This window comes from Sarcophilus harrisii, chromosome 2 (genome assembly GCF_902635505.1).
Source record: "Sarcophilus harrisii chromosome 2, mSarHar1.11, whole genome shotgun sequence".
Lineage (NCBI taxonomy): Eukaryota > Metazoa > Chordata > Mammalia > Dasyuromorphia > Dasyuridae > Sarcophilus > Sarcophilus harrisii.
In genome coordinates this window covers 303,088,476-303,111,651 of record NC_045427.1, presented here as the reverse complement: position 1 = coordinate 303,111,651, position 23,176 = coordinate 303,088,476, and the positions used below count along the sequence as shown (strand labels likewise).

General features: G+C 38.7%; 1 protein-coding gene across 4 annotated transcripts in view; it reads left to right on the top strand.

The window, feature by feature from the left end:
- VASH1 (vasohibin 1) overlaps window positions 1–23,176 on the top strand; it is a 68,829-nt gene that overhangs the window by 29,396 nt on the left and 16,257 nt on the right. For 2 of the 4 annotated variants that reach the window (XR_004231994.1, XR_002770113.2), the window contains exons 1-3: window positions 9,893–11,786; window positions 19,565–19,653; window positions 21,182–21,238. Coding sequence is in view for 2 of the 4 variants with exons in the window: in XM_031952475.1 (XP_031808335.1) it covers window positions 11,502–11,786; window positions 19,565–19,653; window positions 21,182–21,238 (431 nt within the window). In the remaining 2 variants the exon portion in view is untranslated. Of the gene's footprint in view, window positions 1–9,892; window positions 11,787–19,564; window positions 19,654–21,181; window positions 21,239–23,176 lie in introns of those variants that run through there. The other 2 variants (XM_031952474.1, XM_031952475.1) reach the window with 2 other exon arrangements.

Sequence of the window (23,176 nt, the reverse complement as noted above, 5' to 3'; positions counted from 1 at the left end):
AGCTTTTACCAGACTGTTAAAAAAAAATGGTCCAGAACACACACACATACACACACATCTGCTCTACTATATGGGAAAAAGCACTAGTCAAAGTCAAATAGCCTAGGTTAGTGTTTTGGTTCTTCCACTAATTAGTTATATGACCTTAGATAAGTCCCTAACTCTTTCTAAGGAGGGAAAATACTAGATTTAGAATCAAATAATACAAGTTCAAATCCTATATTTTATGTAATCTTGCTTTGTTTTCTTCTTTTATAAAATATAAGAGGGTTGGACCAAATGACCTCTAATATCCATTACTAAATTTTATGATCTTATTACTTAGGTAATAGATAACTAATAATTAGCCAAGTCACTTCTATCTCTAAGCCTCAGTTTCCTTATCTATAAAGGGGGTTGAACTAGAATCTAGTCTAGAAGTGCAATTAGCAACACTCCCTAGCAGAGTCAAACCAGATTCAACTATAATTGGGAAGTATTTAACAAAATAAATAAAACTACAATAGAACATATGTAAATATGTAAAAATGTAAAAAAAATGTGACTTTTTTGAGACAATATGTAACCCTGGAGAATTGTTGTTTGTGATTTAGTGGGCCCTGCTTTTATTTGACCTAGACACCACAGGATTAAATAATCTAAGATCTCTTCTAGTTATGAATCCTTCAACCATTATCTAGAAAATGGGGTTAATAATCTTCATACTATATAATTTACACAAATCTAGAAAGAAACATACACAAAAGAATCAAATGACACAGTATCCATAAAGGATTTGTAAAGTTTTGCATAAATATGTATAACAATGCTTTTTTTTTTTTTTTTGTAATGGCAAGACATGGAAAATAAAAGGGGAGAGAGGATCATCGATTAGGGGAATGGTGAAAAAAATTACAACATATGACTATAGTAGAATGAGCACCAGTTTCAGGGATACCTGGGAAGACTTACAGGAACTGATGCAAAGTGGAGTGAGCAGAACCAGAATAATTTATACAATAACAACAATATAAAGACAAACAACTCTGAAAGACAAAAATTCTGATTAATGTAATGACTAGCCATGATTCCAAAAGATAGATGAAGAAACATACTATCTACCTCCTGTCATAAAGGTGATAGACTCAACATTCAGAATATAATATGAAGTTTTGGACATGGACAATGTGAGAATTTGTTTTGTTTAACTATGTATATTTATTATAAGGTATTTTTTCTCTTTTAGATAGGTATGGGGAGAAAAAGAAAAAATAAATAAAAAAATGAAAAAAAATACTATGTAAACTACTATTACATCCAAATAAGACCTAGAGTTAGCTTTAACTACATGAACATCTCTGTAAGGAGGTGGGTAATTCATAACTATAACATACTATATGAATGAGTTGCTTTTATTACTCAGGGCTCCTCACAAACGAATTCACAAATAACCTTATCTGATGACATTTCCCTCAGAAATTATTGAATGAGACGCATAACTTGCAATATAAAAAAAAACCCAAGTTGTTTCAGAGGAGCAATTTGGAATTGGAAAAGAATTAGGTGGATCTGAATTCAAATTCTAGGTCAGCAATTCACTAATTGTGTGCCCTTGGGTTTTTTTTTTCAGTTTGTGGGCCTTGGACCTCATTTTTTATGTGTAAAATTGGCGGGGTAAAGGGGTCCTAGATGGTTTCTAAGATCTCTTCCAGATCTGTCAGAGTGCCTATTAGTTTAAGAGGATCAAGTGTCCTAGAATGCATAAAAAAACTGCGGCCACTAGATGGCACTCAAAGAGGCTTCAGAAACGTTCTTTGTCAGATTAAAGGTTGTAGCTCAGATACGGGTCATCTGTATATTTTATTCCCTTTGTATTTTATCAAGTAATTAAACATCTGAGCATCTGAATCATCTTTGCAGCCCTCAACCACCTAAATCCTTCCATTAGTTTACATTCCTCCTTTATCTTCCCATATTATTCCTTATTATAAAACAAACTATAATTTTTTTTCAGTTTTTTTTCCTGAGAATAGCCTTCTGAAATATCAACTCACATACCCTTTCTTCACCTGAACCAGTCACCCAATAATCTTTTAGTCCAGGATTAATGGTGGATCCAAATTCTCTGTAGGGACTGAGAATGTACAGGAATTTCCCCCATACTTCTAGTATCATTTCCAAAAGACAACAAGGTATCCTTGCCTTCTTTCACATTTCAAACTTCTTGAGCAGAGCAAAGCTGAGGATTGAAGTATTCAAAGCAACACTAGTGCTAAAATTATCTCTGAAGTAGACACAAGAGAAAGACTAAAGTCATTTGTATCCAATTCATTCAAATTTCAGCTTACTGCCCTCTTTCTAGTCATTAAAATAATAATAATAATAATGAACCTTACATAATGATTTAAGTGTTTTAAAAGTCTTAAATGATTTAAAATGTTTTCCATACATTACCCAATATGATACAATCTGAAAAAGGATGCATTAGACTCTTATGTGCATGTCTCTTTGCTAAGTGCTAGAGATACAAAGTTAAAATGAAAACTAGTCCCTTCCCTCAAATAAGATACATTATACTAGAGAACCAATACATACATAATAGCTGGATGTACAATAGGTCTTCCAGAGTTCAAAATACTCTGGGTGCTCAATCACTAAAACCATTATTGATGAGTCCCTACTAATGTGTAACCCTTTAACAGTAAAGATCTAATTAGCTCAAAGAAAAAGCATTAAATTGTGTAATACAGTAAGTAGAAATAAAAAATTTCTCCCCAAATCTTGGGGTATACTCCCCCACATATATACATATCAGCAGTGGGGAAAATACAGACATGTAGGTTATATCAGTGAAAAGGCCCTATCATATGGCCTGGGTTTATATATATAGATATAGACACATGGCCAGAGTAGACAAGTAGAAGAGCAATTCTTGCCTTGTACAATTCAGGGATGCTGATGTCCTCTAGAACTGTCCTCAAGGTGTTACCAAGTCTTCTTCCTAAAGGCTTCTGATAGATGCTGCCAGATGCTACTCTGTTGGAAATGTGACTAATACAGGTTACTGCCAGTGTTCCAAATAACAGAAAGGAGGAGGAAGTGCATTCCAGACAAGAACAAAGCCATGCAACCAGTAGAAGGAATATAATGTAAAAGGAACAACTAGTATGGCAATTTGGCTGGAACATAGAGTACATATTGGAGAATGACATATAATAAACTTTGAAAAACTCACTACCACAGTAGATAGAATGCCTAGCCCGCAGTTAGGAAAACTCATCTTCCTGAGTTCAAATCTGACTTCAGACACTTCCTAGTTTTGTGCCTCTGGGAAAGTCACTTAATCCTTTTTGCCTTAGTTCCTCTTCTATAAAATGATCTGGAGAAGGAAATAGGAAACTATTCCACTATCTCTGCCTAGAAGATCCTAAATGGGATCACAAAGAGTCAGACACAACTGAAAAATAACTAAAGGGCTTTGAAATCCAAACTAAAAAGTTTGTAGTTTATCCTTGAAGCAATAGGGAACCATAAAGCTTCTTAAGGAGGTGACATAATTGTATTTGTGCTGTAGATTAAGAACTATGGTGACTGTAAGAATCCTCAAGAGATATAGTAAAATTAGGAGGAAAGGTAGAAATAGAAAGACACTGAGATCTGTTTTGGACATGTCAGGTTGTTTTTTTTTTTTTTTTGATGGGTCCTGCCTGTGAAAGGCAGAAGAGAAATAGGGATGATAGTTGAGAAGATAGTAGGGTCAGGTGAAGGATTTCTTTTTAAGGATTAGGGAAATCTGGGCATGTTTATAGACAAGGAAGACACCAGCAGGTAGAAAAAGATTGAAAATTAAAGAGAAGAATTAAAAAGAAGGGAATCAATTGAAGGGATTAAACTGTCAAAAAAAAAATGAGAAGGCATGAGATTTTTAAAGGTCTTAAAAAATGGGATTGACCTTGGCTATATAAATGCTAGGTCTTCCTCAGAGACTAGAGCAAAGAGGAGAATCCTGAAAAGAAGAGAGGAAGGATGAATGTAGGAGAATGAAAGAAAGAAGTTTTAGAATAATTCCTATAATGAGTATTAATCAAGGAAGACTAAAAGGATTGCTGTGAGCCATTTAGAGTTCAGCTGAGATTATGTAAACCAGCCATATTCATTGCCAGAATTGTTTAGCAGCATGTGAATAGCAATGGAGCAGGGAAGTTATAGGAGGAAGCCAGGGTTGGAGTGTGACAAGACAGAAGTTTTGAGAAAGTACATAATTGAACTGATTATTGACAGTGCCAAAGTTGGGAAAAGGGGAGAGCCAGAGTAAAGGTGGTGACATGAGAGAGCACCAAGAAGAATAACTAAAGGATATAATAAAGACAAAAAATAGTTTTCAGAAGATTGAGGCACAATGTGAGGTAGGAGGTTATGGTGATAAAAGAGGAATATCTGAGTGCTTGATCAAGGAGGTGGAGCATTTACAGGTGTTAGTGAAATTAAGGGTATAATTATCTCTCTGTGAGGCTGGGGTATATTAAAGGACTATGTCACAGAAATTGGGGAGATTGATAAATTGAAGGCCAAGATGATTGAGGAGGTGTCAATATGTAACTTTTTAAAAGTGGGATTTGGGGGTAGAGAGAAATATATTTCTTGCGGAAAGATTCTCGCAACAGCCCTATGAAACAAGTATGCTTGCTCCATTTTATAGATGAAAACACTAAGAAAAATTAAATAACTTACCTCTGGTCACACAAAGGCAGGATCTGAAACTAGCTAGCTGTCTCCTCATTCCATGTTCATTGTTCTTTCTATTAATTGCCTTATAGTATTAATCATCTAACTTAAAGGACTTTAAAATTTTTTCAGTCTTCAAAACAAGTCTATGCTGCTATTTACCTATTCTTCTAATGTCATTGCAGGTTGTTATAATTCATTCATTCAATCATTCAAGAAATATTTATGAAGAGCTTATTGCCAAATAAGTTACAACTTTTGCAATTATCTCTGTATTGTACTAAAAACACAATGCTTTTGTGGTTAATGAGGACAAGAAACACCCTTTCTTCCTGCACTCATTACCAGGGAACTATGTGCTGACCCATAGCTGACCTATAGTTCTAGATACCCTCCTTTACAATTTCTTCCTTTCCTACCCATCCCTGCTTCTCACTGTTCCAACCCCAACTGAATAAGGGCTCTTTGATATCAGAACAGAACATAAATATAAAGATTCCCTCAAGGGGGTTTATCCAAAATTTGTTCTATTGGTGGTTTTTGGTAGGGCTTCCTTTGGAAGCAAAATCATGGGGAATTTTTATGATTGAAGTTTCCAAAGGTCCTGGAACATTGAGAAAGAAGAGTATGGGGTGAGTAAAGGAAAACATTTTGTGTACTAGATTGTTTGATGCCTTCAGTAATAGAGTGTTATTTCACTTCTGGCAAATGAAAGATAATGGAGTCATTGTGGACTGGTCTGGAGCACATATGTCGCCTGTTTATTTTGCAACCCAAATGGGCACCTTGCCCTGTTCACATGGGCACGGGGTTTTTACTGTCTGTTGAATGCTATGTGAGACTCATTATTATCCCCAAGCCACTGGAGAAAATAATCTAAAACTCTGCCTTGTTTCCCAGGGCTCCATTAAAGTGAAGGGAAGGGGTACCTCAGTCTCCCTCATGGCCAGCTGTGACCAGCTGTTGCTCAGAGACTCCTCTGAAAAATTATTCAGCAATGTGCTAAGCATCCAGAATGGAAAGAATTGAATGGAGGAGCTGTCTTGGAACAAAGCCTCAAAGAAACTTGCTGGAGCCAGGGGTGGGGAGGATGGAAAACAGGCAATAAAAGAGCTTAAGTGAGGACTGGAAAAGAGAGAACAAGGAAGGAGAGGCCCTGAAAGAACTAATAACTGAACCAATGAATCTATATGAATACATCCTTGGGTTAGAAATACTAATCATTAAAACTGTGACTTTACAGAGTCATGATGATATACTGACCTGAACAAGTGTTCAACCCTCCTAGTGACCCAGAAGAACATGAGTAGACCTAATTTATGTTTTGTCTGTGTATCTCTATGACCTTGTACACACTGACTACTTAATACATTTAGTAAAATTGAATGATTCAAGAAAAGAGACCTTTTTTTCCTTTCTTTTTTTTCTTTTCTTTCTAAATTCAAGACCCTATAGCTTGTTAACCATAGTTTAATGGATCTGGCAGTCCTAGCTAGGGCACTAACTTTTTATGTAACTTTATATAAAGGCCTCAGTTTCTCCATCATGATATGTAGCAAAGTTAAGACTTGTTTGGAAAATCTTGGTTTAAATTCTTGCTCTGACACTAGCAATGTGACTATTGTTGAACTGATATAAATCTATGGATCTCAGTTTTCCCACCTGCAAAATGGAGGTAACGCTTGTACCATTTACCTCACAAGAATATTTTAAGGAAAATGCTTTATTATTTTTAAAATTTTTATTAAACTTTTTGTTTTCAAAATATATACATCGATAATTTTTAACATTCACTCTTACAAAACTGTGTTCCATTTTTTTTCTCCCTTTCCCCCACCCCTTCCCTTAGACCAATATATGTTAAACATGTACAATTCTTCTATACATATTTCCACAATTATCATGCTGCACAAGACAAATCAAATCAAAAAGGGAAAAATGAGAAAGAAAACAAAAAGAGTGAAAATACTACGTTGTGATCCACTATCAGTTCCCACAGTTTCCTCTCTGGAGGCAGATAACTCTCTTCATCACAAGACCATTGGAATTGTCCTGAATCATCTCATTGTCGAAAAGAGCCATGTCCATCAAAATTGATCATAATATAATCTTGCTCTTGCTATATACAATAATCTCCTAGTTCTGCTCACTTCACTTAGCATCAGTTCATGTAAGTTTCTGAAATGATTCTGCTGATCGTTTGTTAGAAAATAATAATATTCCATAACATTCATATACCATAACTTATTCAGCCATTCTCCCACTGTTGGGCATCCATGCCACTACAAAAAGGACCACCACAAACATTTTTGTAAGTGTGGTTCCCTTTCCAGGAAAATGCTTTATAAACTTAAGTGTTATTTCAGTGTGAGTTATTACTACATGTAAAACAAAGGGGATATATTAAATGATTTTTAAAGTTCCTTTTAGGACTAAGCTTCTAAGAGGTTAATGAAGTCATCCTTCTTGACATATTAGCATTTTACTTCATGTTTCTATGATTGTTTTTATTTAAGCATTTATTAAATGCTTATTATATGTCAGGGATGGTGCTAAACAGTAGAGACAAAGACAAAAGTGAAATAATTCCTTCTCTAAAGAACTTTACATTCTGTTGGAGAAAAGCAATATATCCACAGATAAAGAACTGTAAAAGCATATAAAGTAAATAAAAAGTAATGTAATTTTAGGAAAAAAAGTAATTTGTAGAAAGTAATTTCACATAAATAAAGTATATAAATAGTAAAAGAAATAGTACCCCAATGGAATCAAGATATGCCTTGTGTCATACTTGAGCTGAGCTCTGAAGGATGCTAGGCATTTGACCACCAGATAAAGATGCGTTCCAAGATATTCAACCTGTCAAAGACACGACATTAGAAATGGAATGTTCAGAGTTCAGAGAATAGCCAGTAGTCCCTTGTGGCTAGAAGAGAATCATAGGCAATCTTGACTTACTATGGAATCTTGTGGATTGTCAGGATCACATTTGATTCCTGACGTTTTCTGAAACAGTCTAGCTCCTGGATCCTACATGAGAATAACTTCAGATGGGACAAAAGGAATTGCCACCTGTAGGTGATTCACTTTGAGAAACAGACTTAAAATGCAATTCCTCCCCACCTTTCACCATATCATCACCTCCTAGAACTCTCTGATTCTACCAAGTTTTAGCTCAGATGCTAGTTTTCTCCTACTCAAGTACTTTCCTGATTATCCCACATTTCTCCCCACCCAATGTTACTTCTCTCCCCTCCTGGAATTTCTTTATAGTTATTTTATAGGACTTTCATAGATTCAAAATTAATCTTTGAATTCATCTAATCCAATCTTCTCATTTTGCAGATAAGAAAACTGAGACCAAGAATTTAAATAAAGTGTCCATGGCCTCCCAAGTCATAAGCAGCAGACTTTGGATTGAAACCCTAACTTGAAGCTCAATGTGCTCTAACATACCATGCAGTATATATATTGTATTCCTCCATTAGAATGTAAGTTCTCTGAGTGCAGCGATTATTTCATTTTTGTCTTTGAATCCACAGTTCCTACCATATTATGCTTCTAAATGGAATACACAGCTAATGCAGAGTGTCAAATTCAAATAAGGAACAGGAATCATTAAACCATACATAAGAATCCTTACTGGTAGCATATTGATTAGAAAACTGCATATTAGCATAATATATGTGTTGTTTTATCTTTAAATATTTTCTTTAAAATTTCCCAAACATTTTTTAACCTGGTTAGGCCACACTCAGGAGTGTGGCAAGTCCAAGGGCTGTGTATTTGACACTTGTGATCTATTGAAAATTTGCTGTTGAAATGAATCGCCTATAATATTTTCTTCTTAGTATTGATTCAAAAGAAATGTCACCTCTCTGATGTCATGGTTTTGCCACTGAACTCAGATGGCTCTGGAGGGGAAAATGAGGTTAATGACTTTGCACAGCCTTCCCTCACCTAAATCCATCATAAAATCACATCCCTGACGTCAAGGTGAGGGACAAACAACAACAGCTAGCTTTGTGTATATAGCATGTTATCTCCCATTAGATGATAAACTCCATGAAAGCAAGAACTCTCTTGCCTCATTGTGAATTCCCAGAACTTAGCACAGTGTCTGGCACGTTGTAGGCACTGAAAAAGTGTTTATTGTTTGCTTTATCACTCCCTTTGGGACATGGGTTATTAAGGCCTACGATTCTGAGTATCAACGGTAGAAGGACTTAGAGGAAGTAGTGCTAAAACTTACAATTTACATCCACTGATCCACTCTTCAGTCATTCAGAATGTCAGAGAAGAAAAGATTCTTAGAAGTCATCTTTTTATGGATGAGAAACCAAAAGTCTTACTCAAGTGACCTACTCAAGATCATACAGTTAAGTAATAGAAGTGGGACTTCACTTCTGAGCAGGTAGGTAGCGCAGTAAATAGAGTGCCTGGTCTGGAGTACAAAGACTCATCTTCCTGAGTTCAAATTTGGCCTCAGACAGTTGCTCTGTATGATCTTGGGAGTCATTTTGAAAATCACCATTTGTCTCATTTCTGCATCTGAAAAGTGAGGTAGGAAAGGAAATGGCAAAAACCACTTCAGTATATTTGCCAAGAAAACCCCAAATAGAGTTATGAAGAGTCGAATGCGATGGAACAAAAAAAAAGTCTTATCTGTTATACTGCTCTGCTCTGGGAAAAGAGCCAGAGCCTCTGGGGTAGACGCCTCAGGATTTCCCAGAGTAATGGAAGTAAGAAATTATATATAGTTCTAGTTCTGTCACTAGTTATTTGACTGCGGGTAGTTCACGTGGCTTTTCTGTGCCTCAGTTTCTTCATTCATAAAAAGATGATTAGCTTAACAGCTCTATAGCCCCAAGATATTCTGCTCATTCTTCCCACTTGGTATTGTCGGTGGCCAGCTTCCTCCTCGGCTTTTCCTGAAAGTCCCAGGTAAATTCCCAGAGCTGAGGCGTCTGGGAGTGAGTGGTAAAAGAAAGGGGAAGCATGTGCAGCTCTGAGACAATTTCGGGGCTGAAGGGAGCCGGAATGCGGGGGTCTACTGGCCCTTTAAAAGGGGGAATAGGGAACGCATGCGCGCGGACTGCCAGAGCTGGAGACAAGAGACACCGGGCGGAGTCTGGAGTCTGGAAGGGGGGTGGGAGGTGGAGCAGCTGGGGTACGCCGCGGCAGCTTTGCCCTTGTTCCCAGAGGCGGAGACGGCAGTGGCGGTGGCGGTGGCGGTGGCAGCAGCATTTCGGCCATAGAGGACGCAATGGGCATATGAGTTCCCATCCCCGCCTGCTGCACCCCATGGACTGCCAAGGACCCGGGAGCAGCGTCGCTCCCTCCCGGGGCTTTGTGGCTCGCCTTTGGCAACATCCGCTGGCTGCAGCAGCTGGAGCCTGAGTCTCTCTTTGAAACCCTACCCCCACCCCGCTTTTTCACTCTCCGTCCTTCTCTCTCCACCCCTTTGCCTAGCAAGTAGGAGCCTGAGCCCCTCCTGCGCATCCGCCACCCTGTCCTGCACCCGAAGCATCCTTCAGTCTCTTTTCTCTCACTCTCCCGGCGACAGCGGCCATCGCCTCCCGCCGCCTCCCATGCTGCATCCAGTCCCGGGCGGCGCCCCAGTGGCCGCAGCTCGGGGCTTGGTGACCTCAGCCGGACACTCACTCTGGCCCCTTTCACCCTTCTTGAGTCCTACTAGTTGAGTTCGGGGCAAGGGACTAATATAGAAGCTCTGGAATGGCATCGGTGAGGGAGCCTGGCACTGTGAAATCACCAACTTCCCGCTAGCAGAGGAAGGGTGGAAACAAGAAGGGTCTTCTCTATATTGCCTTATCTCCTTCTCTGCCCTATCACCCTCCCCCTTCACTTCCCTCTTTCCTCTTTAAAAAAAATTGTAATTCCCATCGCTGTGTGTTTTGTTGCTGTCTTGGAAGGCATGAAGAGGCAGCGAACGGTGGTACAGGAGACAAAGACCACTTTGTAAAGGTAGTTGGACCGAGTGGGATGTGTGATTACCCGTCCCTTTGCCCCCTGTGGTGCCCAGCCCCCTGTATGGTACAGCTGTATATCCTCTCTTTGCTATCCATCTCCAGAGGGAAATAGCCAGTCCCCCCCCCCCCTTACTCTCCCTCCCTTTCTCTTTTCTTCTTCCTCTCATCCCCCCTCCCAGACCCAGTCCAGTCTCCCTAAGAAAAAGCTGCCAGCAAATCGTCTGTTCCTGAAGCCGACTGGTCCATCAGAGCCTTGGTCCCTGGGGCTAATGTCGTCTTGTGTGCCTTGTAGAGGAATTTGTTCTTCCTGAAGCTGGAACTGAGGGGCACTAAGTCAGCGCGCACTGATGTGCCTTGCCCTCTCTTTTTGAAGCTGATCCGAGCTGTCAGGCGGCTGGCCCGTTAGACTTTTTTTTAACCCCAGGCTTCTGTCATTGTTCTTCCAGAGTGCTTTGGGCTGTACAGACCGAGTGTGTTTGTGTGCAGGCCTCTTAGGCTATGCTTTCTTTACTCGCTTCTGTTTTCTTTTTAACAAATCCAAGTATTACTGCAAGGTTGATCTCCGACAGCCAAGACCCTTTCTGCCCGGGGTGTACCCTGATATTGCACTGATTCTATCTTTTCTTTTTAAATTATTGTTTTATTATAAATGAACCACACCCTGGTTTCTTAAAGGGGCCCTACACTTCGGTGGGTCATGTGTTGTCTCTTTGGCAGTGAGTGAATCAATTCAGTCAGTAGTTTCCTTCGAGCTACCTAATTTTCCTTTTTCTGGAAACATTTTTTTTTTTTCCTGAAGAGTTTGGGATGCCTGGGGGGAAAAAGGTGGGCCCCAGTGGCAGTGGTACCACTGTTGCCTCTGGGGTCAGGAGATCTGAAACCAGTGAAGGGGCTTCAGCACAGAGAGAAGAAGAGCAAGAAGAAGAAGGGGATGAAGATCTTCGAGATGGAGGTGTCCCCTTCTTTGTTAACCGGGGCGGGCTGCCCGTGGATGAGGCCACTTGGGAGAGGATGTGGAGGCATGTGGCCAAGATTCACCCTGATGGAGAGAAGGTGGCACAGAGGATCCGTGGGGCTACAGACCTGCCCAAGGTGAGTCAGTGTGGAACTTTACTGATCTGGAACTGAAAGGTGGGATGGGCTTCTTGAACTCCACAGACCCCAAGGCTATGAAACCAGAATCAAATATATGTATAAAGGGAGTGATGGGTGATTTGATGCACAGAAAGAAGTCCCACCTACCCAGATATACCTTCTCCACTAATGTCTGAAATGTTTACAACTAAGATACTTCTTTTGAGTTTCAGGCACTATGTTTCCATGCCTTTGTGAATTGGGAGTAATAAGACACTAAGCCCTGTAACTCATCCACCAAGCATGATTTAGTTCATCAAATTAATTTTCTGTAAACTAACCTGAAGTGGGAGGGTGGAGAGAGAAGAGAGAAGAGAGGAGAGAGTTTTCTTTCATATAAGTTGAGCTTGGATGACTTTTTGTCCAAGAGTGTACAGGAGACTTAGTTTAAAGGGGGACAGAAAAGTATGGAGAGGGCATAGAAAGATTTCAGCTTTTGATTGGACTAAATGTCCCTTGAGGTCTCTTGCAGTATTAGAATTCTTTTATGGTTCTTTAGCCCAGGTGTCTACAGAACAAGATACTAGCAAGTCCTTTGGGGAGTGAGCACAAGTTGGGCAAGGTAGCTACAGAACTGAATAAATGTCCTGATCACCTGGGTAATCAGAAATGAAAGAATGGGTCCAAGAGTAGAAGGAAATTAAATGAACACTAAAAATAAATTACACCTGTCTGACCAGGGTAGATTGGTGGAGGATAGGGCCTCTATCAGATAAGTGTTCATAGCAAAACAGAGAGCAGTGTGTCTAGATTGCATTGTACTAAATTCCTTACCTTGTTTAGTTGTTTTTTCAGAGCTATCTGATTCTTTGTGACGCCTTTTGAGGTTTTCTTGGCTAGATACTGAAATTATTTGCTATTTTCTTCTCCAGCTCAGTTCATAGATGAGGAAACTGAGGCAAAGAGGATTAATCAATTTACTTGGGGTCACAGAGCTAATAAGTGTCTGATGCCAGATTTGAATCTAGTACTTCTTGACTTGAGTTCTGGCATTCTATCCATTAAGTGCCTACCATGTGCAAATGAGTTCTGGATATATGTTCTTTGATGATAACACTATTGTAAGATCTAGGAAGACCCCAGTCTACCAAATACACACACACACTGTAAAGTGTGTGTTCTGTAAAGGATAGAATACCTGATATGGAAAACTGGATAGGAAGAAGTCCTAACTGAATGTTTAGCATTGAATAGGAAACAGAGCCTAATTCATAAAAGACAACTGGCATATCTCTGTTCCTATTTTCCCTTTGAACATCAGAATCATCTGTGGCTGGGGCTTCTGTGGTCCTCACTTAGGTAAAGTATAACTATTTAAAGAGTCATGCCCTGCCCCTAAAGTTTGATGACTTGGGGGTAGTTTTTGGTAAATGCTTTGGGTCAAGATGACTTTTTTCTTTTTTTCATATGAGGACAGAGATAGAGCCACCATGGAAAAATCACTGGCCAAATGGTGTCAATTTACATGTAAGAAACAGTGACCAACGGTTTGGGACACAGGGATATAAGATATTCCAACTAAGTAAAGTTGATTGTAAACTCTGAAACTGGTTTAAACTGAGACATGGTTCTCTGATAATGCATGTTGGTGATTAGGTGACATCTTTTCACATGTGTCTTTCATCAGAAAGTTGGCCAAAGCATAATTCTAATGAAATCAAAAGCATCCCCATATAGTAGAAAGCACACTAGACTAGGAGACCTAGGTTCTAGTCCTGACTTTATCAGTAATGAATGTGTCATGAAATGACTTTCCCAATATCAGAATCTCTGTATTTCAGTTTCTGAGTTTCATTGGGAAATGAATTTGCTTTAGGTGACCTCAAATAAATTGTACAGTTCTAACATTCTATGGCTTTTTAGAATACTTGAAACAAATCAACCAACAAGCATTTATTAAATGCTTACTATGTAGCACTGTGCTAAAAGAAAAGCAACTTCCTTTGCTCTTAAGAATCTTACATACTAATGGGGGAGATGACATATACATATATATATATATATGTATATATACACATATATGTGAGAATATAAAAGATAAATGCACGGTAGATGACAAGTAACCTTAAAAGTGAGGGCATTAGCACCTGAAGGGGACCAAGAAAGCCTCCTGGTCTTGGAAGAGGTGATGCTTAAGATGAATCTTCAGAAAAGCCATGGGTTGAGGGAGGAAGAGAATACCAAGCATAGGGAAGAGATAATGTAAAAGTATGGAGATAAGATCTAGAGTGTCATATGTGAAAGATGACAAGTGATCTAGATGGCTAGATTTCATAGGGGCATGAAGTACCATGGAAGAATACAAGCAAGGTAAGAAGGAGCCAGATTATAAAGGGGCTTACAGGTCAATTAAAGGGCTTTTATCTTTGACCCAGAAGGTAACAGGGAGCCACTGAAATTTATTGAGGAGAGAGAAGGTTTGACAATCAGATTGATACTTAGAATGGAATCACAGATTCTGTTCTCATGTGAATGACTATTTTGAACAGATAACCCAGGCCATATCCCAACTCTAGTTATCCATTAGGCAGAGGTATAAAGTTACTCACAAAGGGTACTGGAGAGTGGAACATGAACATCCTCACACAAACCTAACACCATCATTGGAAAAATAGTTATTACCAGCAGTTCAGTTCAACAGGCATTAAAGTACATGTTTTCTGCAACTTAGTCTGGTGATTCAAAGATAACAATGAAACAGTCTCTACCCTCAAGAAGCCCATCTATTCCACTGATAGTTGACTTCAAATATAATAAAAAGGGCAGTACAATAGCTTGTTGGAGATAATGTTGGGTTTGTTTGTTATTATTTGGTTTAGGGGTGATAACTGAAAAAGGGGATTAGAAGGATGTTTGGGGAAGGGTTAGAAGAATTTGAATCATCCTACCAGCAACTTATGAGAACAGAAAAATAACACAGCCTGGATATCAAAGGAAAATTGCTTTAGGTCTAGTTTTGGTGTCCATACTTACTTCTATCAGAAACACATCTGCTGCCCCATCTGTTAGCCAAAAGGGAACCAGTGACCTTGGTAACACAGTAAATAAAGCATTGGCTCTGGAATCAGGAAGACTTAAATTCAAATCCATCTTCAGATATTTACTGTGTGACTTTGGACAAGGAACCTCTGTCTGCCTCAGTTTCCTCATCTGTAAAATGGATATAAAGTAGCATTAACATTCCAGCATTGTTGTAAGGATCAAATGAAATAATTGTAAAATACTTAGCACAGTGCCTGGCAACACAGTAAGCTATCCTTAGCTACCTAGGGAAAGTTTAAGAGGAAAATGTCAGCTTAGGGGTTTGATGATAATAATGGTAGAAGCATCCTGCTGTAGGGAATTAATGGCTCTAGAAGATCTAAATTCAAATCCTGCTTCTTATAACATGCTAGCTATGGAATCATGGGTAATTCATTTAACTTTTTAGTGTCCTAGACAACTGTCAAAGGCAAGTTATAGAAGAGATGCCAGTCTATAGCTAGTTGCCAATCTGTATTGGTAGAAGATTTTTGTTTTTGTTGTTGTTGTTTATGAAATCATGATTTGAGGATGGGGCTGAAATAGTAACATTACAGACTTTCCACTAGGAATGAGATTAAAATCACAGAATGTCAAATTTCAAGGAACTTTAGGGAACATTTAGCCAAATTTTCTTCTCCTCTTCCTCTGCTTTATTCTTTCTTTTCTTCTCCTTTTTTCTTCTTCTTTTTTCTCCTCCTTTTTCTTCTTCTTCCTCCCCTTCTTTCTTCTCTTTAACCTTCCCTGCTTCCTTTTCTTTACTCTTCTTCCCTTCCTTTCCTTCACTTTCACCTTTTCTTCCCTTTACTACTTCCGTCCATCTTTCTCCTCTTCTTCCAAATAAGGAAAAAGAAGCCCAAGTTAGTTGAGTAATTGACCCAGAGTCATAGAGGTAATTAGTGGCCAACCTGGGACTAAAATACCTGACTCTATGTTGTGTTATAATGGTTCTTTAAGCATGCCTTAATCTAAAAAAACCCAGTGGATTGCCAGAGAATCACTGTACATTAGGGCTGGAAGGGACCTTAGAGTTCCTATAGTACAGTAACCATATGTGACAAATAAGGAAACTGAGGTCTTGAAAAGTAAAGAAATTTGGCTATATCCTAAGAGGTACAAGAAATAGCTTTAGTAATGTTCTTTCTTTCCCTCACCATATCCTTAATTCATTTGTTCTGTGTTCCAGGGATATAGAAAGTACTAATAAATGCAATTGACTTAATACTTAAAAACAAATAAATTATTAATAAGCATCACTTAAGTGTGTAGATTTAAGCTAAATGAGAAAGGGTAATAATTTGTAAACAGTTCTTAACTATTAACTCTAGTCTTATCTTTAAATGAATATAATCTTTTGGAAACCTTAGGCCTGCCAAGAATCTGTAGCACCTCCAACAGCTTAGCAATCAATTAGAGGCTATTAGCTGATTCAAGGTTGAGCCTTCTTTGCTCTCATCCTGATTTAGTCTTGGGGAAACATGGATTTACTTTTGACATCCAGACATTATCAGGGACAATCCTATCAAATTATGGGGGAATTACTTATGTTAGACTTAAAACAGAGTTCTCCACACTGGGACTTCATCAATCCTTGAGATTGGTTTTCACTCTTTCTCTGGCAATAACTCTTTCTCTTCCCCATTTATGTCTTATTTCTTGAACATCATTGATGGTATCAGAAATAGAAAGGAAAGCAAAATCATAACTGATTTTTATGTAATGTTTTGAAATTTGCAAAGGACTTTTATCTCACTTGAATGTCCCAATAGCCTTCAGAGGTAGGCATAAAGGGCGTTAGCTCTATTTTACAGAGGATGAAAGCAAGGATCTTAAAGTTAATTGACTTGCCCATGGTCACACAGCTAGTACGAAATCAGAAGTAAGGTAGACTTCCTAATCTCCATTGGCTATGAGAAAATGTTTACCTGAATTGGTGAAATAGCATGGGTGGGAATTTTTCCTGTTTTAGCAGATCATTTACAGATAGATTTCTGGATCTCTTATTATGTGATATTAGAATATGAAAGTCCAGAGAGAGAGAGAGAGAGAGAGAGAGAGAAAGAGAGAGAGAGAGAGAGAGAGAGAGAGAGAGAGAGAGAGAGAGAGTCTTACTGAAGTCAAATATATAACCAGAAGAACATAAACATGAGGTGTTGATAACAATGGTGATAGGGGAAGCAACTCTTTTTCTGGTACCTTGCTGTCCCCAGTTTCATTGTATAGGTTATATTTACTTGGAATGACAAAATACAGATCCATAGTGGTCTTTAGCTCACTTGACATTGGGAAACGAAGGCCCCAAACCTTCATCTTTGTTGACTTATGACAGCAGCCATGTCAGTGGGAAAAGAGAGAAAAAAAGCAGAAGCTGCTTCTCCCCAGCAGAGATGTCATCTGTTTGGGGAGCCAGATCTGTTGCTAGGGACAACCCAGGCTGAAAAAGCTGTCATAGGGAGGGAACAGGACATACGGCCAATCACTCTGGAGCCTCTGCCCCCCTGCATTTCAAAGCTTTTCCATGTATATCTGTTAAGGAAAACATTAATCTGGCAATCTCTATGAGTATCACAGCTCACTTCCCTTTCTCTGCTAAAGCCCACCCTCTCTCTGGGTAACCCCAGTTATTTAAAGGTTTGTGATGAAAAGAATAACAAAAGATCACCACCATGGGATGTTCTAGATTCTTTTCTACTTCAGGTTTCTTCTTTCACTTCCCCTTTTTCTAGATATGTTAGACTATGTCATTCAGCAGTCACTAGTTCTCTCCTGTGTGGGGTCAAAAATCCAAGAATCCTAATGGTCTGTGACCTTGGATCTGGCAAAGACTGCATGAAAGAGGAAATGTCCTGGACAGCTTGGGGATCATCTAATAAATAGCAGAGTCAAGGATACATGGAATGGTGTGGGATGGGATGACCTTTTTTTGGTGGGAAACCCAAAGAGGGATGGGCCTTGTTCCTAATGTAAGCAACAGATGTAAAATGGATTCTCTAATGGGAATGGATCTGCCTGGTTAGCCAGTATCGTGTGCCGCCGTTGTCTTTTGGGGTTAATTAAAATACCTAGGTTATGTAGGGCCTCCCCATCTTCTGTTTTATTTTTCCCTGGCAAATTGTGGGTCTTAATACTTCAGGGGGAGGGGAATCCCAGAGAGGTCAATGACTAAAAATAGCATCCAATAGTAGGGAAGGCTAAGACTTCATTTCCTGCTTTCTTGAGAGACCTCAGCATGAAATGTGGAAAGGACAGAATCCAAGGAAATTTGGTGGTCAAACCTGACCCAATATTAAACTTTCCTATTGTGTCTGCTGCACAGTATTTTCCTGTGACTCACACTGAGTCAGCCCCAAGCTTCCAGTGAGCTTCTTCCACCCCATCAAAAGGATTCCTATCCTGTTCTTCCTGTCTTAAATACAGGATCTGCCTATTCCCATTCCTAGGGAAATTCCAGGACCGGAGTTGCCCAGGATGTCCCTATTCCCCACAACACTTAGTGATGGAAGCAAGACACTAAAGAAAAATAGGTCCATGTGATTCATTTTCCAAGTCATGGTCTCTATGCCTTGTGGATTCCATAAATCACATCAGTAATATAATAAAAAGTCTTGCCAAAAGATGATGTGAAAAGCAGGGATGATCCATATCTTTATCTTTTCAGGCCACAGAAGGATATAACTGACCAAACTCTCCCTCCCTCTTCCCAAATCTCAGTCTTCTAGAATATCAAATATTCTCACTATTAGTTGGAATCATATATCATGCACCCAGAAAACCCCTAATATATTTTACCCTTGTTATCTGTGAGGGAATAATGTATTAAGCAATTCATACCCACTGACATAAGAACATGAGTTTGTTCATTAGGTAGATTAGTAGACTGTCATCTGGCACAAGGCAGTTTCCAGAGAGCATGCTACATAGAGCAAATACATTTTAATGTATCTAAACTCAAACACAGAATAAATTTCACTGTTTTGGTCCTTAGAGAGTGAGAAAGGGGGAAGATGAAACTATTAAGGAACAAAATTCCATCTACCGATGCAGAGGCAACAACTGGTTTGTAACTTATAATGCTACTAAGTTGCCTAAGGCACTGAGGTCAAGTGAGTGGCCTGTGGTCCCGGAGCTAGTTTGGTCAGAAGCAGGATTGAGTTTAGGTGTTTATAAGTCCAAGTTATAAACTCCCATGTCTCTCTGATCCTCTTTGCTGTGTTGTTTCTCCTGTATTTTGCAAATCCAAATAGTAAATTTCCGTAAAATCACATGCATCAAGTAATTTTTTTTAATCCCAGAGAACCAGTTTGAACTATACCTAAGTGTTTATTCTAAAACTAAATAATTAATCAAAACAAAATGTTTTTTCAAATTTAAATGTTCTTCAAACCAAGACAATGTTGTTGTTGTTGTTTTCCATATAGTCCCAGTTATTAATAGTTGAGGTCTAGGTAAAGAGACTCTGCCCAAGGGAGGCAAGTCTGGAAGTGATGCTGTGGGGGAAGGAGAGAGAGTATCTACCTGGGTAGGGGTGGAAGAAATCAGAAGTCATCACCAAAGAAACTAAGGACAGACTGAAAGAGGAGGTTGAGTGGTAGGATGGAAGAGATCAATTTAATTTGTTTTGTACCTTCTCAAATCAAGCCTGGCTTACTGGAAGGTTCAAGAACTAAGCTTCTTTTCTCCTTGTGATCAGAATTCTATTTCTTTTGTTTTCCCAGACTCCCATACCAAGTGTGCCTACATTCCAGCCGTCCACATCTATCCCTGAGCGCCTGGAAGCCATACAGCGTTATATCAGGGAGCTGCAGTATCCTTTGCCATACTAAGTAGCGTATCTCATGTTCTTTCCCCGGGACCACTCAAGCCTATACAAAGGAAGGCACCCCTATCTATTGCATTCCACTGAAGTCAAAGCTGAGCCCTAGTCAGGGAGGACATAGTAAAGCAATTTGTTTTCATCCCATTTTGCTGTGGAATAATCAAAGCTTCTTAAACTATGAGTTATGACCACATATGAAGTTTTGTACCTGAGTGTAGGGATCATGAAATTATGATTTATTATCAAAAATAGGTATAAAATATACTTATTTTATATACTAGAGACCCAGGGTCATATAAAAATTTCTCAGATTAAAAAAAAAGGTCATGAGTAGAAAAAGTTTAAGAAACTCTGGATTAAAAGAGATAGCATAGTTCCTGAAATATAGTGGAACTTATTAAAGATTTGTTCCCTTCCCCCTTGCCTTGTGGGCTTAGTATATAAAGTGCTAGGCCTGGAGTCAGATGACCTGAGTTCAAATGCAGCCTCAGAAACATACTGAGCAAGGAACCTAAACTCTATTTGCCTTTGTCTTATTTGTCTTAGCAATGGTACCCAGTACCATAAATGCTTGTTTCCTTGTCCCATCTCTGGAAGAATTAGAATTATGGATATCTTCTAAGATATCTTATAAATTCTAGATTCCCCAGTGTTAGGGAGAAAAATGACTATACTGGGGAATTCACTGGGGAATTCCTAATTCAATACAATTTAAGAAGCATATATTAAAGTCTTACTGTTTTTTAGTCACTATGGTAGGCTTTGGGGACCCAAAGAACAATATGCTTGCATGACACATTTTTAAGCTAAATCTTCATTATTATTAACATTTCCCCTTTCACTTTCTCTAGGTTAGACCAAAAAAAAAATAGTCTATCAAGCTCTGATTCATAGAGTTTGAAGATTTCCAAGTTGTAAATATTCACAAAACATTTAACAATCAGCTCTCCTGATTTGACTTGTCTTAAAGCACTCCCCTGGATACAATGATAAAGCAAACCAATTCCTCACTTTAATGAGCTTACATTCTATTGGAAAGAAACAACATATACACATTTATAGAAACTTGTGTATCAAATATATTTGTAGAAATTTGTATATTAAATATATACAAAGTAACTTTGAGAAATAAAGTACCAACCTAAGAGGAAGAAGAATAACAATAAAACATAAACTCCAAATAGCAAGATGGAAGGACTGGAAACAATGGGATAGAGACACTAGAGGGATTATGAGGGAACAGGGAATGGTGTTCAAAGAAAGGAACTTTGACTATACTATCACTGAGAATCTTAGGGGCTCTTGAAATGGAGCCATAGGGAAGTAGATTGTTGTGCCCTTCACAGCAGCAAAGGTATCATTGATTCAACCACTTGCTCCCTGAAAAAAAGAGTTTTTAAAAATGAATTGCGCCCATGACAGAAGGGCAGATGTGTCTAAGAGACAACTTTGCATTCCATCTTTGATTTGTTTTCTTTTAGGGGAAACCAAATGGCCCTTAACTTCTTGCCTCCAGGTACAATCATACAGGAACACAGTTCTTTGAAATTAAGAAGAGCAGACCTCTGACTGGGTAAGTGCTTCCTTCCACTGCTCTGATCAGAACTGTTTTTCATTGAATAAGGCTCAATATTCCTCCTGACTTCCTAGCAACTATGCTTTTAATAGGGAAGTATTAGGCCATTTCTGTAGGAATATAAGATCATCTGTGGTGGGGACAAGATCTCCATACAAATGGAATTGGATTAAATGAAAGTTAAGGGTAGCCTTGAAGAGAAAATGGATCCACAGAGGGGTAATATACAGCCTGGAGTGGAGCCATCTTAACTTCTTACTTTGGTAGTTTGGAGGATGGGACACAAGGAATAGGATTAAGGGCTAATTAAATTTACCAGGTGATGAAGACATAAAGATGAAAAAATTACAGTCTCTGCCCTCAAAGGGTTTATATTTTATAGAATAGAAATGATCAAGCAAGTAGGAGATAGACAATCTGGAAGATTGGAGGAAAGGTATATGACCAAATAGAGAGGTTCTATTGAAGTTTCATGGAGGAGATAGTACCTAAGTAGGGAAGGAGTAGAAAGATCCGAATTCATTCTAGGCAGGTGAGGCAAACAGAAGTAACTTGCTTAAAACCAGAGGTAGGAGAGGGAAGAATTAGGTAAGTAAGGAATGAGTGGTTAATTGTGACTAGAATTTAGAATAGATGAAGGGTAGAAGAATGCAATATAGCTAGAAAAATAGGGTGAAGGGAAATTATGAAGACCCTCTAATGTCAGGATAAAGTGTTTGTATTTTATTGGTAGGTAATAGAAGTCAGCATGTATACACACACACATATCAGATCTTTTCATTATTATTATTATTATTCATTGGAAAAACTACCTCCTTTAGTCTTCCTCCTAGAGTCCAGATCCTAAAGTGAGAGGCAGGAAGCAGCTCTCCTATGCTCTAGGGAAGACTGTTACTTTAGCAGAAATTTTAAAATAGGGGTTCTTAACCTATGGTCTATGATCTTTTTTTCAACATTTTGATGATTGAATTTCAATATTATTGTCTTTATAATCTTTTTTCAAAATCTTTTTACTTTACTTATGCTTATAAAAATATTGTTCTGAGGGCATAGATTTCACCAAAGTGTCAAAAGATCTTTATTCTTCCCAAAAAAGTGTAAGAACTCCTGTTCTAGAAGGATTTGAAATCCATTTGATAGTCTATGCCTGCCTATTTTTTCCCTCCCCTCCATTCCCTCATTTCCAAGCCTACCAATACCTAATGAGAGATTGGTACCTTGTAAGGGGACTCTGGAAAAGATTTCAAAGATTGGTACCTATTATGAGTAGCCTCCTTTGTTATTTCTTAATGGATTATCTGATGAGATATGAATAAATCTGAAGAATGGCCTGTTGCCTTTTTTGTAAAAGAATTAGTCAGAGTCTGGGTTCCCAGGAGCCTAGTATGATGAGATAGGTCTGATTAACTAGAGGAAGGGATCCAAGTTGCTTTGGAACAAATAAAATCTAATAAAACCCCAAAGAATTCCAAACACAAGGGCCTAGGAACAATGGGGCTTGGAATTAACTGAGTTTAGACTATCTAAAATTGTTATGAAGCACAGAAGGGCATTAGGCCAGTTGCAAAGTAGTGATTGCTCCCAGTTACATCCTTCTTAGACAAACCATTATTGGGTCACTAGGGCTTAAATGTTCTTACCTCCACTCCTTCTTTCCCTGTGGTAAACCACCTGGTTTGGTCCCTTTGGGACACAGTTATTAAAAGAGAAGAGATCAGTTCTGAGGCCTTGGGGAAAGCATATAGTAGGTTTTTCCTCTTTTCTTCCCCCCAGCCTCCCTGAATGACCACCCATCTAAGTTGGGGGCTTTCACCCTTTGTTAATGAGTATCATATGCATGAGGGTGAGAGAAGGGATATAAAAAACACTGCTGATTGGCCTGCTTCCCCCTGCCCTACTCCTTCCTCGGGAATCAGGAGTCCAGGGGATATGGGT